The sequence below is a fragment of the Miscanthus floridulus genome, chromosome 9, assembly GCF_019320115.1.
Source record: "Miscanthus floridulus cultivar M001 chromosome 9, ASM1932011v1, whole genome shotgun sequence".
NCBI classification, from domain to species: Eukaryota; Viridiplantae; Streptophyta; class Magnoliopsida; order Poales; family Poaceae; genus Miscanthus; species Miscanthus floridulus.
Genome location: NC_089588.1, coordinates 52,362,188 through 52,377,678, shown reverse-complemented (window position 1 = coordinate 52,377,678; position 15,491 = coordinate 52,362,188). Strand labels below are relative to the sequence as shown.

The 15,491-nt window shown below is 48.1% G+C and overlaps 2 protein-coding genes and 1 pseudogene across 3 annotated transcripts in view; 2 read left to right on the top strand and 1 right to left on the bottom strand.

Moving 5' to 3' along the window:
- The window catches only part of LOC136483718 (putative squamosa promoter-binding-like protein 19), a 33,774-nt gene extending 29,416 nt beyond the window's left edge, over positions 1–4,358 (top strand). Inside the window, exons 3-5 of one of the 2 annotated variants that reach the window (XM_066480854.1) lie at positions 2,888–3,018; positions 3,374–3,441; positions 3,508–4,358. In XM_066480854.1, the coding sequence (XP_066336951.1) occupies positions 2,888–3,018; positions 3,374–3,441; positions 3,508–3,849 (541 nt within the window). In that variant the 3' untranslated portion in view covers positions 3,850–4,358. Of the gene's footprint in view, positions 1–2,887; positions 3,019–3,373 lie in introns of both variants that reach the window. The other variant, XM_066480853.1, reaches the window with a different exon arrangement.
- A 900-nt stretch (positions 4,359–5,258) lies between these two features.
- Positions 5,259–6,055, bottom strand: LOC136479897 (E3 ubiquitin-protein ligase Os04g0590900-like; annotated as a pseudogene).
- Positions 6,056–11,625: 5,570 nt separating this feature from the next.
- LOC136479896 (uncharacterized) lies at positions 11,626–13,442 on the top strand. Its single transcript, XM_066477612.1, has 4 exons — positions 11,626–11,778; positions 11,854–11,997; positions 12,326–12,685; positions 13,065–13,442. The coding sequence occupies exons 1-4, from the start codon at positions 11,626–11,628 to the stop codon at positions 13,440–13,442; spliced, it is 1,035 nt and encodes a 344-aa protein (XP_066333709.1).
- The last annotated feature ends 2,049 nt before the right edge of the window (positions 13,443–15,491 follow it).

Genomic DNA, 15,491 nt, shown 5'->3' with positions numbered 1-15,491 from the left:
TACCCATGGCAGATCAGCTTTATTATAGAACTTGTGCAAGTTTTTAAGGAGGAGATTTTCATTTTTGAGTTCTGAGATTTAAGACCCCTAAGCCACCATTGTCCTTAGAGTCACATACCATCTTCCAGGCTGCTTTAAGAAGTTTTTTGCTGTTAATATCTGATCCACTCCAGAGACAGTGCTTCCTAAACCGGTCTATTTGCCTGATGACTGTCTTTGGAAGTAAGAAAGTGCACATTGCAAAGGTTGGTAAGGCACTGAAAACAGCATTAACAAGTTCTAGGTTCTAGCCTTCTAGCTTCACTCAAGAAGTTAGAGGTGCTTACCACCGCCTTTCACATCTATTTACTAGAGGCCAGAAATCTGCAACAGTTGGTTTATACAGGCTGAGGGGTAGCCCAAGGTAGGTAAAAGGTAGGGAGCCTTTTGAACAACCAAAACTTTGTGCTAAAAGTTCAAATTTGTCTTCTGCAACATTGATTGGAATCATCATAGACTTTGAATAGTTAGCCTTCAAACCAGTAGATTCTGTAAAGTTTTGAAGAATGGCTTCGAGAAAAAAAGCTGTCTAGCATCTCCCTGCATAAAAATCAGAGTGTCGTCTGCATATTGGAGAATTGGAAAGTCTTGATTGTGTTGTAAGTTTATTGGCAAATGAAGCAACCCTCTATCCTTGGCTGAGTTAAGGGAAATTAGAGATTGAATTTGTTTAACAGAGGTTGAGATAGAATTAAGGGTGTGTTTGTTTTGGTAGATATCTATGTATGGGAGATGACGGTCCATGGATGGGAGGTGTTTGGTTCGCGGGTGATGTGGATAAGGGCAGCCACCAATGGTTCGCGGGTGATGTGGATAAGGGCAGCCACCAATGAGGAATACTCCTAAATATGTTGGATGAGCGTGCCCCTAGAAATTGGCCACATGAGCTTGTCCATGCCCTGCTGCTCATGGTGGTCCATGCATTAATTGCTTTTCCCTTTCTGTTAGCAATCTTCAAATGATTTTATCTCACAGACTACTTATCTAATTTGTGATATGATTGTATCATTATATTTGTTGCAAATCATTATATTTGTGATATGATTGTATCATTATATGGTCCCATCCATCTAACCAAACAAGCAACATTGATGGTCCTATCCCATCCAAGCTTGATCTCAAACCAAACACACCCTAAGAGATTGATTTGAGATTGAGTTGTAAGATGGATCCAATCTATAAGGATTATGTACTTGTCTTAGGTATCAAGTCATGAGTCAGTATAAAACAAGAGGATATGTAATTGTTTTGATCAAGCGAGGAATAGAGGACTTCCTCTCCTTGCCCTTTGCCTCCCTGTGTTGACCCACTCTGGCCTCCCTTGCACTAATCCTGCCTAAGCGTTGACCCCTTCTATTCTGGCTGCCAGCCACCACAACTGGCTATGCCTTTGACAATGGGCTGCAAGTGACTCCTAGTTCCCCAGCGCTCCACCTCCTTCGTCTATAACGTCCACTACTTGCTTCCTATGATCTAGCCCCTCTTGACAATTTGGTATTATTGTCGGGGTTGTCATCGACCTCCATGGTCAACTACGAATCTACGATGACTTCCCAGCTCATTCGGAGCACTGGGGCATCTTAAATAATCCACCAAGTACACAACAGAGAGGTTGGACAGACTGCTTTTTGTGACGCTCGAGACCCACACCAAGGTTTAGAGAAAGTGAAGGTGGACAACCATGATGACACCGGAGATCGTACTGTTTGGAGACCAAGTCCAGGCGAGCACATCTAGATGAGGTGGCTGCCAATCTATGCCTAGGAATCCTAAGTTAGCTGACAGATTTATCTTTTAGGTGAATAGCCAAATACAAGGTAACAATTGATGGCACCAATTTGGCAAAGGACCCGTGGGGTGCGGAGGTTCGAAATTCTTATTTTGATGGTACCATCTACTTTTCTTCTATGTTGACACAATGTGATCCTTATGCATGGCAAAGGGTTGTCACCAAATCATGCTAGACTTTTGCTTCGAGTGGCCCTGTCCACATGAACCTTATCACATTCTCTCATGCATCTCTTGTTTTTATCTACCATCTCGCATTTCCCAAATACATTAAAGGTTGCTGCAAAAGAATGTATTGCTTTGATTTCGCATTCTTATACGTTCAATTTTCCCTTCTAACCCTGTCAATCCTGTGCTGTCCATCGTGTTGTGAGCCCTTGGTCAATGTCACCCTGTGAGCCGGTGCTCGCTATCTTACCCAAGAACCAGTGTTATGTGCATTCGTGTTCCGTGGATGCCAGTTCAAGGGTAAATGTGAGTCTATCGAGAATAATGGAGCGGATGGTGCACTTGGGATCCATGGATGCCTTTTCCATTTGAGACTTCAATAAAACAAGTAACTGAGTTTTTGTATTGTAGCCTTGTTCTGAAAACAACTGGCATGTGAAAAACATCTTGAAGCGCAGCAATTTTTGAGGAACCTGGAACATTTTACCTCACCTCCATGTTGCACGGTGGCTTTATCTGACTTTACACGAGATATAGCTTATGTATCACTAAACCTATGCTAAATAATCGTGTTTCCATCTTCTGTCACTCTTGGAACCTGGCCACAGATATTATTTGCTTGTTAAATCCTAACAAATACTTTCCTTGTTGAAGCCTAACGAAGGTGGCACGCATAGCAGACCAAGCAGCAACGCAAGAAGTCACAGATATACTTCTCTTATGCTCATTCAAATTTAGATTTTGGTTGTTTCATAAGCTTTTGTGAAATACTTATGTAAATCATACATCGCGTTACTATCCAAGAAGCCTAGGTTATCATCCGAAGTTGAATTTGTGGTGCTTGTTTGAAAATGTTTGTGCTGAAGGTGGTTCATTGTTCTCAAATTTGTAGGTTTCACATGTTGTCTGAGTTTGATGAGGGAAAAAGAAGTTGTCGGAAGCGTTTGGATGGCCATAATAGGCGTCGAAGAAAGCCACAGCATGATCTGACGAATCTAGGGGGTTTCTTTCCATACCACCAAGGTCTTTACATTTGAGCTTTACATATGTTGAAGCCTTGGTATTCTGACAATCCTATTCCTAGGAGTCTGTTAATCCAGTTTAGATAGAGTACTAAAATTTCTATACATTTAGCTTTTATCAAGTGATGGATCAATTTATCAATGATAGCAGAAAGAAAAATCTATTAGATTGTCTAATCACCTTTTTTAGGTGAGCAGAGTTTGTCTTCAATATTTTCTATAAACTGTTCCTTCTATGATTGGTTGATTGACAAAGTTTTCATTTCTGATGTAATAAATTTATTTTTTAAGCAAGCTTTACCCAATTTGCATATACGGAAACAACAAACTAGATGACAAATGTTATCTTCCTGCAGTGAATCAATTTGAGGTCTATCAACGAACAATTCCAACAGTCAGCCAGAATTCTGACGCCATGCACTTGGTGGGTCGTCAGCAGCCCTTCTCCATATCGTTCTCAAGAACACCAAATCAGTTCTCTTTCCCACAGGGCGGCGGTAGCGTGCTCCATGCAGCACGCCCTGGTCTTCTTTTGGCTGAACGTAGCAGCCACAGTGGAAGCAGCACATGCAACAACACTCTCTCTGGCACTCTGGGCCCTGAGTGTGCTTTCTCTCTTCTGTCATCGTCGCTGCATCGCCCCTCCACTGCTGGCATCCCCACCGCTGGCCAACCCCAGGTTGCCTCTTCACTCTCTCGGATGGCTGCTGTGTCGCAGGCTGCAACAACAGCTATGACCACTGCATTCGCGGCCGGTGTTGGCCACCATGTGTTTGTTCCTAATGCTATGTTTGAGGATCCTTCACAGGCACTGCCATTCTCTTGGCAGTAGAATTAAATTGCCCTGTTTTTATGTGCTGCGGCTGGGTTCTCAATTGATGGTAGTGCTGATGACTGGGATTTGGGAGCACCTGTGCACTTGCAGTGGCAGACTCAGGGTGTGATCGGAGGTTTAAACAAGTGACAGGACAAGTGCTGTCCTTTGGAAGGAAGGAGGTGGTGGCTGTTGTGTAGATTGTTTAGTCGATAAGTTCAAATGGGTCTTGTTCAAAATTTTGTACATTTTGTTTATATGTACTCCTTATGTCCAAATTATAAGATGCTCTGTCTTTTCTAGATACATAGTAAAAGTTATATATCTAGATATAGTATATATGTAGATGCATAATAAAAGCTATGTATTTAGAAAAAAAACAGAATAACCTATAATTTGAAATGGAGGGAGTATTTGTTCTTTTGGCAAAATATGTTCAAGTGTCCACTACTGGAATTGTCGAATCAAGCTGCAGTCTTAAGCTTCATCAGGGATCCAAAAAGCCTGATGGCTCCATTTTGATTTGGTTAAACATAAAGAGCCAATTTGGGCTGGGCCTAGTTTACTTTGGTCCATAAGGTCTGTGTGTTGGTAATTTAGTAGGCCTGTGTATTGCAATATATGTTTTTTTTAAGTTTTGGCGAATAACATATACTTTTAAAATCATTTTGTTACGTAACTTGGAACATATTTCCTTTTTCAAATTATATCGCGCTCTAATTTTTGTCTTAAGTTTTTTAGTTTACTTAGTTTTGTTCTAAGTCAATTTTCTAATTTAAATCAGATTTGTAGAAGAATACATACATATTTCTAATACCAAATTAGCTTTATCAAATTCAACAATGATTTTTGACAGTGCATTAACTGATAGATGCCAACATATTTTTTTCTAAAATATGGAAAAATTTGAGGAATTTTACTTAGGATAAAGCTAAAGTGAACTATGATTTAGAAAAGGATAATCGATTTTTTAGGCAAAATAAGTACTACTCCCTCCATTTCACAATGTTTCTAGCTTTGTCTTAAACCAAAAATTTTACCTTTGTCCAACTTATAAATTTGTATAGTTTAACAACATACTGTGAAATTATTTATCATGGTAAATTTGAAAGAGTTAAATGCATCAGTCGTCCTTTATCTTGATTTTTGGTTTACCGCAGGTTCATATCACTTTGTCAGCACTATTTTGCCATGCAAGCAGTCATTTTTACATTTAACCCCTCAAATTCATTTTGCTTCTCCTTTCTTTTTTTCTTCCACACGAATGCACACAAAGCGTGTCGGCCCCTCACCCACCCAAGGCGTGGTGGCGTGGCTAGGCCATACCCATGGTGGCTGTGCCGGTGACAGAGCTCACACGCCATGCGTGGCTGGTGTCCGAGATCACGCCCATGTGGCACTGCCGGCAGTCACGGATCAGCATCGTATCAGCTGCTCCACCGGTTGCTCCACTGCTATGCCATCGACCTGAACGATGTCGTAGGGGTCAGGTCCACGGACGATGACGACAATGACGGCTGCCCGCCCTCCACCGAGGCAAGCTCGTGCTACTGTTGCTGATGTGACTGCTGGGTTGGTAGGTCGTTGGACCCGGCTACGCGGTGAGCGGGCTTGGTTTGAGCACGACCTGGAGCTCCTCCTCGATGAGGTACTCCGACGACGCCGAGTTTGGGAGGCCATCGCGGAGCGGGTACTCATGGACGGCGGCGGCCGCTGCATCTGGGTTGGAGCAGCGGCTGCTAACGCTGTCGAGCTCCGCATGGAGGTCCGTGAGCGGCGGGTGGGGCAGCGCGATGGAGGCGCAGCACAGCGGGTAGGATCTGGGTTCGCGCGAAGCCACGGGTTCATGTAGCGGGAGTGGAAGGCGTGCCGGTAGGCGGGCAAGAGGCGGAGCTCGTCGTCATCGCGGAACGCGCTCTGGCACATGGCATAGTCACGCGACGACTTGGGCACCCAGTGAGGAGGACACCATGAACAACAACAAGGCAGGCACGCAATGAGTCGCTCCGCCTCAGTTGTGGCCGTTGCATCCCCTTTTCCTGGGTAGCCGTCGGCGGGCGCCACCGCCACGGACGTCCCTGCCGCTGGGCGTGCCACGAGCGGGAGCGGTGGCTCCTGCAGTGGTGGCTCGAGCTTGTGCCCGCGGGCACTAGAAGCTGATGTCGCACTACGCCGGTGACACACTGCCTCCGCACCTAACCTCACACCTACGCTCGTTGCGCATCGTCCACAGCCCTATATGCTCAGCGAGCTATAGCCAGGGCCGAATTTTTTACATTTTAGCCCTTTTTGAACATTTCTCACAAATAGACCTCTGGATGAAAGATTTTAGAATATGGACCTTTAGCTCGGCGCCATTGATGCTGGCGGCGAGCTAACACGTCTTGATGCCAGCGTCCCTAGCGCCGAGCTCCTGGGCTCGAAGCGGACGTGGGAGGTGACATGGTAGGGAGCTCGGCGCCAGTCACTCTGGCGCTGAGCTCGGCGCCGTAGATCTTGGCATCGAGCTCGGCGCCAGAGTGACTGGCGTCGAGCCCCCTGCCATTTAACCCTGGCCCAACCTTTCTCCCCGAGCGTTCTCCTCTTCTTTCTCCTCCCTCTTCGGTTTTTTCTCTCCCCACTTAACCCTACCTCACGAATCGACATATTGGACCTTGGAAACTTTGATTTGATCCGTAGATCTTTGAGAGCAAGGTATCCTCGCTCCCCTTCTAGTTTGTTTTGCATCGATTCGGTATATATTAGTCGGATTTGTAAATTACCATTTCTTTCTTCTTTTCCTTAACCTCTCACGGTTCTTTCGGCCATTGGTTCTTAGGACCATACAACCACTCCCTGAAACGACACTTCGCCATTGAAAACACCTAAATAAGTAGACATTAGTATATGAACACATATAGCTCAACATTTCAACACATGCACTTTGCACTTACTTCGTGCTTGTTTGGACACACAAACTCCAATGTATTCTCAGGGTTTATCATAGCTAGATCTCTACAATCGCACAGAGGAGGTTCCTCGAGTCATCTAACTATGGCTAGGTGCTTCTCCTTAGCCGTCATTGGCGGAGGGTTAGAGAGGGTGGAACCCACCGCTTGAAGTGCTCACGTGGATGTCTCCCTCTAAACCAATTGTCGAAAAGAAGGTACCTAGGATCAAACTTGTCTGCACCGTCGATCCACGGAAAGAAAAAGCACCTCTCATGGTCCTACACAACGAGATTCTAACAAAATATTAGTAGCATACTTACACAAATAAAGAAAAAGGATAGTGGAAACAATTTCTTACATTAAAACAACTGCATGTGTTGAAGCAACGCGCCGCTGTGTCTGGATGTTTCGATTGAAAAACATGGGTCGGGAAACCACAGTCACAGTTAGGGACAGGGAGGTCAGGAGGGATGAGGGGATCTTTGCTAGACGCGTCGGGGTATAATTCTCGAGGACGACCCCATTTTTGCCAAAACTCCTCCCAAAATATTTCTTGCATCTAACAAAACGGATGTAATTTAACAAACATAAATCAAAACATCACAAATAAATGTCAATGAGAACCATAACTACAATACAACTAATTTTGTTCTAAGAACCGAAAGCAGTTAACATTAAACCCTAAACCTAGGGTTTCCCATTTGATGCACAACAATGAACCCATAACATAACTACATGCGCCTAGGTTTGTTAGCTTTTCCACGCCTTGGCATCATCCTACGGTTGTATAATACATATATTGATGGATAGAATGAAATCCTAAGTGATGACGATTATTACGTTCAAAAATCCGACTAAAATATACCGAATCGATGCGAAAAAAAACTAGAAGGAGAGCGAGGATACCTTGCTCTCGAAGATCTATGGATCAAATCAAAGTTTTCAAGGTCCAATATGCCGATTCGTGAGGTAGGATTAAGTGGGGAGAGAAAAAACCGAAGAGGAAGAACGCTCAGGGAGGAAGGTTGGGCCGGGGTTAAATGGCAGGGAGCTCGGCGCTAGAGTGACTAGCGCCGAGCTTCCTACCATGTCACCTCCCATGTTCACTTCGAGCCCAGGAGCTCGCCGCCAGGGACGCTGGCGCCAAGACGTGTTAGCTCGGTGCCAGCATCAATGGCACCGAGCTAAGGGTCCATATTCTGAAATCTTTCGTCCAGGGGTCTATTTGTGAGAAACTTTCAAAAAAAAGGGCTAAAATGTAAAAAAATCGGTAGTCAGGGCCCTTGGTTATTGCACGGAGGACGCTGAACATGGTGGAGCTGGATGGGTTGTACAGCAGCGTCATGAGTATAGAAGAATGGCGTTGGGTGCCACTAGAGAGGCCTGTACTCCCCGTGTGCCACGCCTGTCCCCCTAGACCCGATGCCTTGCCTGCACCGCCATGGCCTCGGCGGCTGCTGCGAGCTTGCGTACCGCCGGCGGCCTTGCCCCGTTCCCATGGAGCTGCTCGTTCCCTCCTCGCTGGACGATGACAACATGGCCATGGCATGTTCGTTGTCCTCGCTCTCTTGCCTGCCGCTGCTCCTGCTGCGCGAGTGCACCATACCCATACCCAGTCCCTGCGAATCATAGGGCTCTCATCCATGGGTCACGAGCTATGGACGTGACAGCCTGAGGGATGTTGGACCTAAGCTTGGTGTTGGAGCTAAAGCTGATGGGGTGGGTGGGCAGCCGTGGCACATGGCTGGTGTATGGAATGGAAAAGATGAAGAGTGTGGTCTAGAAGAAGAGATATGGTTTATTTATTTAGAGAAAAGTAAATCTAAGGGGTTAGATGTAAAAATGACTACATGTTGGCATGCTACGTAAGCAAAATATTGCTGACAAAGCGATATGGACATGAGGTGAACCAAAAATCAAGATAAGGGACCTAGAAATGTATTTTGAGAGTTCGTGGATCTAAGTGACACACCCCTACAAGTTCGAGGGCCACTGATGCTTTTAACTCAATCTCAAAACATAAATTCATGATGTAGTTGGGCATGATAAACTACCAATGTGAAATGGAAGCAGTATTAGAACGCTATCTTTTAAAAGACGAATCTTGCACCAATAAATCTCGTGTCTCATCTCTATGCTTGTGATGTCGAGGAAATACTGAAGATTAAAATTCCCCGCAATGCTTGTTCAGGTCAGGTGGCTTGGAATTTTGAAAAGACTGGCATCTTTTTTCTGTGAGAAGTGCATATAGATTGGCTATGAGAAGGGAGCATGGTGAAGGGAAGATCGGCGGCAGTTCTAGTCCTGCTGATGGGAAAAAGGTGTGGAAGACCTTATGGTCTCTTAATGTCCCTGAAAAAAATCAAAGTTTTCGCGTGGACAATTGCCAACAATGGGATTCCTACTCAAGCTAATAAGTGTTATCGACATATTGCTCCCCAAGCTACCTATGAGATGTGCGGTCACTGGAGTGAAGATTGTTTCCATGCTTGTGTGCAATGCCCTCACGCTGTTGCCCTGCGTCATGCTATGAGGGAGCATTGGGTACTGCCGGCTGAGGAGGACCTAGTGTTTACTAGACCCGATTGGTTGTTAGTCCTCATGAGCAGATTCACGGCAGGGGTGAATGCAAACTTGCTTATGCTCTTATGGAGGGTTTGGAGTGTACACAACAGCGTCCTGCACGTTGAACAAAAGGTTTCTGTGGAGGGGTCCATCGTTTTCTTGACACGATATATGGACTCTCTTCTACAATGCGGTCAAGGAAGCTCGCAACATGATACTAAGGGGAACCAGTGTGCACTTGTGGGGAACAGGCGCCCCTTTGCAGCTGATTGATAGGTTCAGAAAACGGTGGAGCCCTCCGCCACGCGGGTTCCTTGAAGATTAATGTTGATGGCACCTTCATCCCTAGCGCGGGGGCCGCTGCTGTGGGTGTGGTGATCAGAGATCATGCAGGTCAAGCAAAATTGGCATCATGGCGTGTGCTTTCATATTGCAGGGATGCTGAGGAGGCGGAAGCTGCTGCATGCCGTGAAGGGATTACACTTGCTACGCGATGGCCGGAGACTCATATGGTGTTGGGAACTGATTGTGCTGTGGTGGCCGCAAAGTTAAAGAACACTGATCAAGACCGCTCGGTGGGCTGGTCTCTGGTGCTTGAAGCGCAGATTGCTGTGGAGGAGTTGAGTAGTTTAGACATCGTTAAAATTGGTAGGAGTCAAAATAATGTAGCGCATGAACTTGCTCATTTTGCAATTAGGTCGGATCGTAGTGAGGCCTTTTTTGCTTCTTTTTCTGAGTTTGTTTTGTCTCTTGTCTGTAATGGTACTCCTTAATTATTAATAAAGTTTTTGTTCCACAAAAAAAAAATCGCGTCTCAGCCACGTTTCTAGCTCGTCACCCGGCCACGTGTCCTTTGAGTTGACTCAAGATCGACGCCTAACTCGTGGAAATGGGCCAACAGATCGGCCCACGTTGCCTGCTAATCCATTTAGTGTAAGATCAGGCAAGCTCATGACATGGACGGTCCTCTTCTTCACCGGACCCGAAATCTTCCGGGCTCTCTCGATTCATCCGCCTGTTAACGCGAGCGCGGCACAGTACAGAGTGTGGGCCACCTTGCCGAAACTTCCCCATGTTTGAATAATAATGACATTTTTCAGTAGTGAAACTTGGCAATAGTTGTATCAGTTGTACCCTAGGACATTTATTTATTATTGGGCATCATATTATTTTCTACCACATTCAAACAACGACAAGTAGTCACTATGCAATTCTCAAATGATGCACTTCTACGTAGGGACACGAAGCAAAAATCTTGGTTTTTAAATTAAGAATCTCTGCTCAATACAATATCACTCATGGTACCATGATCTATAAATTAACCCTCATAAGATAATAATATCACTGAAATATAAAATAAAAACATATCAGTTCATACGCCAGTTTTTCTAGTATACTCAGAGATCGAAAAATGAGTGGCTAAAAATCGTTGGCCGAATTTTAAGCTGCAAAGTTAAAGCTACAATAGAGTGGGGTGGGGGGGGGGGGGGGGGGGGGGGGGGGGAGGGGGGGTTTGGGTGGGGAGAACATATCTACTGAGACGAACACTCAGACCCAAGTGTTTCTATGATCCCAATGGCCCTCAAATTTCAAACATTGGGTGCAAACGTTGAAGGATTTGTTAGAATAAACTACTATTTTTCTTGTATGAACACAGCTAGGGAAGACGGCGTCGAAAGGTCCCCTGCTATGATACTGTAGGCGCTGCAAGTGCAGGCGCCGCACGGCTCACCTGCAGCACTGTATCCACATCTAGAGGCCGGCGCAGAGTCAGCTTGTATGTTATCTAGTTACTGTTACAGCACGTGGGTTGTACTAGGACTAGATAGATAGAGTTGTATAAATAGACTACCACAACAACTTAGTAAAGAGAGTTCAGATTTGCCATCTCTCATACAGGACTTTGGCCAACGCTGATGTCTTGTACTGTGTGTGCATGCTCTGTTCTCCCTTCTTCTTCTAGCTCAAGCCATAGTGTGTGGAAACGGATAACGCTTGTTCGTGGTCGACAAAGCTAGTGGGTGCTCGGCAACACTAGCGGGTGCTCGGCAAGACTAGTGAGTGGTTCATTTACCTGAGCCAGTAATCCTGTGGGCCAACAAGTGGTATCGGAGCCGTACAAGCGCCTTCGCCAGACTAACCGCTGGCGATGACGGGCGGTTCGGAGATCGACGACAGCAGTGGCACTGCTATGGCTGCCCAGTCATGACCGAAGGTCATTGTTCGCACGGTGTAGGAGGTCAACGGCACCAGTTGACCAACACTGACTCGCACTAACTCTGGAGAGTGGTCGGTGACCATGAAGGTCAAGCTCAGAGCCCGACGGCTCTGGAATGCTGTTGATAAGGGAACCGACAATGAGGAGGATGACATATCAGTGTTAGAGGCTATCCTCACTGCTGTACCGGCAGAGTACAGGGAGCTGTTGGGGACGAAGAGCTCTGCTAAGGAGGCATGGGAGGCTATTGCGGCGATGCGCTTCGGTTCTGACCGCTCAAAGAAGGCGACAACCTAGCTTCTGAAGCAGGAGTACGTCAACCTCAAGTTCAAGGATGGTGAAATAGTGGAGGACTTCTCCCTCCGCATGCAGACGCTCATCGACAAGCTGAAGAGCCACGGCATCACCATCGACGAAAAGGAGGCGGTCTCCAAGTACCTCCACTCCGTGCCGGCAAAGTACATTCAGATCGCTCTCTCCATAGAGACAATGCTGGACTTGTCCACCCTCACCATTGCGGATGTGACAGGCCATCTACGTGCGGTGGACGAGCGCCTAGAGCAGGCGACAGCAACGAAGGACAGCGGCAAACTGCTGCTGATGGAAGAGGAGTGGGCTGCTCGAAGGAACTCTGGGAAGGTAGCCTCCTCCAGCCACGGTGGCGATGGCAAGCGCCGCGATAAGGCTTCTTCGGATAAGAAGACAAAGGTCAACCCCAACGTCTGTCGGCGCTGTGGGAAGATGGGCCAGTGGGGCATAGGAGTGCCCAAATTGCAAGCAGGAAAAGAAGGCTGAGGCTCATTTGGCGCAAATTGATGATGAGGATGAGGCCACTATCCTAATGGCGACGTTCTGTGCACTGCATAGCGTCGAGGCTGAGAAGAGGGAAGAGGCGACGATGGTGGAAGGACCTAGGAAGGCCCTGAAGACCATCAACCTCGATGAACCATGCGCCCAAGTCCACCTTGGACGTGCGGGCGCCAACCAGGAGCAGTGGTGGTATCTAGACTCTGGTGCCAGCAACCATATGACGGGCTCCAAGGCATCCTTCTCTGAGCTCGACGACGATGTTACCGGTACAGTGAAGTTTGGTGATGGCTCATGGGTGGCAATCCAAGGGCGCGACACCATCATCTTTCAGGTGCTAGAACGGGGAGCACCGTGCGCTAACGGATGTATATTACATCCCATAGCTGTGTTTCAGCATCATCAGCATTGGTCAGCTAGATGAGCGTGGTAGCAAGGTACTGATCAAGGATGAAGTCCTTAGGATCAGGGACCAGGAGCAGCGACTTCTTGCCAAGGTGAAGAGGTCCCTGAACTGGTTGTACCTGCTCAACCTGAAGGTAGAGCAGCCGATGTGCCTAGCGGCAAGGCACTCCGAGGAACCGTGGATGTGGCATGCCCGGTTCGGTCATCTCAGCTTTGACGCGCTTGGTCGGCTAGAGAAGATGGTTCGAGGGCTACCCCACATCAAGCACGGAGGCAAGCTGTGTGACAGCTATCTGGCCGGGAAGCAGAGGAGGCTACCATTCCCAAAGGTGGCCAAGTATCGCATGAAGGATGCTCTCGAGCTTGTCCACGGTGACATCTGTGGGCCGATCACGCTAGCTACATGCGGTGGTCGGCGGTACTTTCTCCTGCTCATGGACGATTGTAGTCGCTACATGTGGCTACAACTCCTGACGAGCAAGGACGAAGTGGCGGCAGCAATCAAGAAGTTCAAGACATGCGCGGAGGCCGAGAGCGGCAAGAAGCTCCACATGCTGAGGACTGATCGTGGCGACGAATTCACTTCGGTGGAGTTCGCTGTGTACTACGCAGATCAGGGTGTGGAGCAACACCACACCGCGCCGTACTCGCCACAACAGAATGGCGTGTTGGAGCAACGGAACTAGACGGTGGTTGGCATGGCCCGATCCATGATGAAGGCCAAAGGCATGCAGCCAAGGTTCTGGGGGAGGCAGTGACCATGGCGGTGTTCATCCTCAACCATGCTCTGACCAAGGCCCTGACGGGTAAGATGCCGTTCGAAGCTTGGTATGGGCGCAAGCCGAGCGTGTCCTTCCTCCGGACATTCGGCTACATCGGCCACATCAGAAAGACGAAGCCGAACCTCACCAAGATGGAGGACAGGAGCATGCCCATGGTGTTCCTGGGCTACATGGAGGGTACCAAGGTGTACCGGCTCTATGACCCATGCGGAGACAAGGTGCTTGTCTTGCGCGACGTCATGTTCGATGAGGAGGCGGCTTGGGACTAGAGCAGTCTAAGCACGGGGGAAATTGGTGGCTTCACCAGCACCTTTGTCATCGAGCACTTGGTATCCACGGTGGTGGAGACGCTAGGGAAGAGGTGCCAAGCACTCCTGGAGGAGTGCCAAGCACTCTGGCGGTAGAGCCGAGCACTCTTGGGGCAGTACCAAGCACTTTGAGAGGGATGCCGAGCACTCAGGGAGGAGTGCCGAGCACTCCTAGAGGGATGCCGAGCATGCTAGGAGTGGCGCTGGGAGGTTCTGTAGTGGTGGCGACCACTCTAGGAAGGGTGCCGAGCACTCCTATGGCGGAGCCAAGACATCTTGCAGTGGTGCCAACAACTCCAAGACTGAGATTGGGCACTCCTACAGTGTGGTTGAACACTGCAGGAGTTATGATGAGCTATCCAGAAGTAGTGCCGAGCACTGCAACCAGGGTGCCGAGCACTCTAGGTGCTGTGCCGAGCACTCTGGTGGAACAGGGAACTCCATCAATGCTGATTGAGTTCACCTCACCTCCAAGTGACATCACTAAGTTCATGGATGCCTACCATGAAGGTGAGGAGGTGCGGTTCAGCAGGCTGGACGACATCATTGGCGGCACAGGACCCTCAAGACTGGCTGGTCGGCTACTCAATGACGCAAAGCTGTAGCTTGTCAATTTAGAGGAACCACCCACTTTCGTGCTAGCCGAGCAGGACAGAAACTGGCGACAGGCGATGCTAGAGGAGATGAAGGCGATCGAGGGAAATGAGACATGGTAGCTCGTCGATCCACCTCTAGGATGCCGTCCGATCAGCCTAAAGTGGGTGTACAAGGTCAAATAGAACGAGCTCGACGCCATTGTCAAGCACAAGGTGCGCCTCATCGCCCGAGGCTTTGTTCAACGCGAGGGCATAGACTTCGAGGAGGTCTTTGCGCCAGTAGCATGCATAGAGTCGATCCGTTTGCTACTAGCCTTAGCAGCAGCAAAGGACTGGCACATCCATCACTTAGACGTTAAATCGGCCTTCCTCAATGGCGAGCTGGTGGAGACGGTCTTCGTCAGGCAACCTCCAGGTTTCGCCATCAAGGGAGACGAGCATAGGGTGCTCCGACTGCGCAAGGTGCTCTACAGTCTATGGCAGACCCCATGAGCCTGGAATGCCAAGCTTAACGCCACGCTGGGCGAGCTTGGGTTTCAACAGTGCGCAACCGAGCACATGCTCTACACGCGATGATGGGGGAAGGAGGAGCTCGTTGTCGGCGTGTATGTGGATGGCTTGATCATCACCGGCTCACGCATAGAGGACATCAACAGCTTCTAGTGCGAGATGGTGGCTCATTTTCGAATGAGCGATCTTGGCGCACTCTCCTACTACCTCAGCATCGAGGTGAGACAGGGAAGGAGGAACTCATGCTCGGTCAGAGCGCTATGCCTCCAAGCTGTTGGAGAGGAGTGGTGTTGACACCATTTTTTGCACGTGTCAAAATGATCGGAGTGGACTAATCGGCAGGAGGAAAGTTACTGTATACGCTGACAGCCGATGAAAGTCAGCTTGTAAAGATGGTTGCCGATGACTGGTGGTGGTCGATGGAAAGGTTGATTTAGACTCGGGCGTTGCCGATGAGGTTGGAGGTGTTATTGTCGATGCCGATGAAGGAAGGCTTGAAGACTACTGCCGATGAAACAGGAAGTATGCCGATGGAAAGG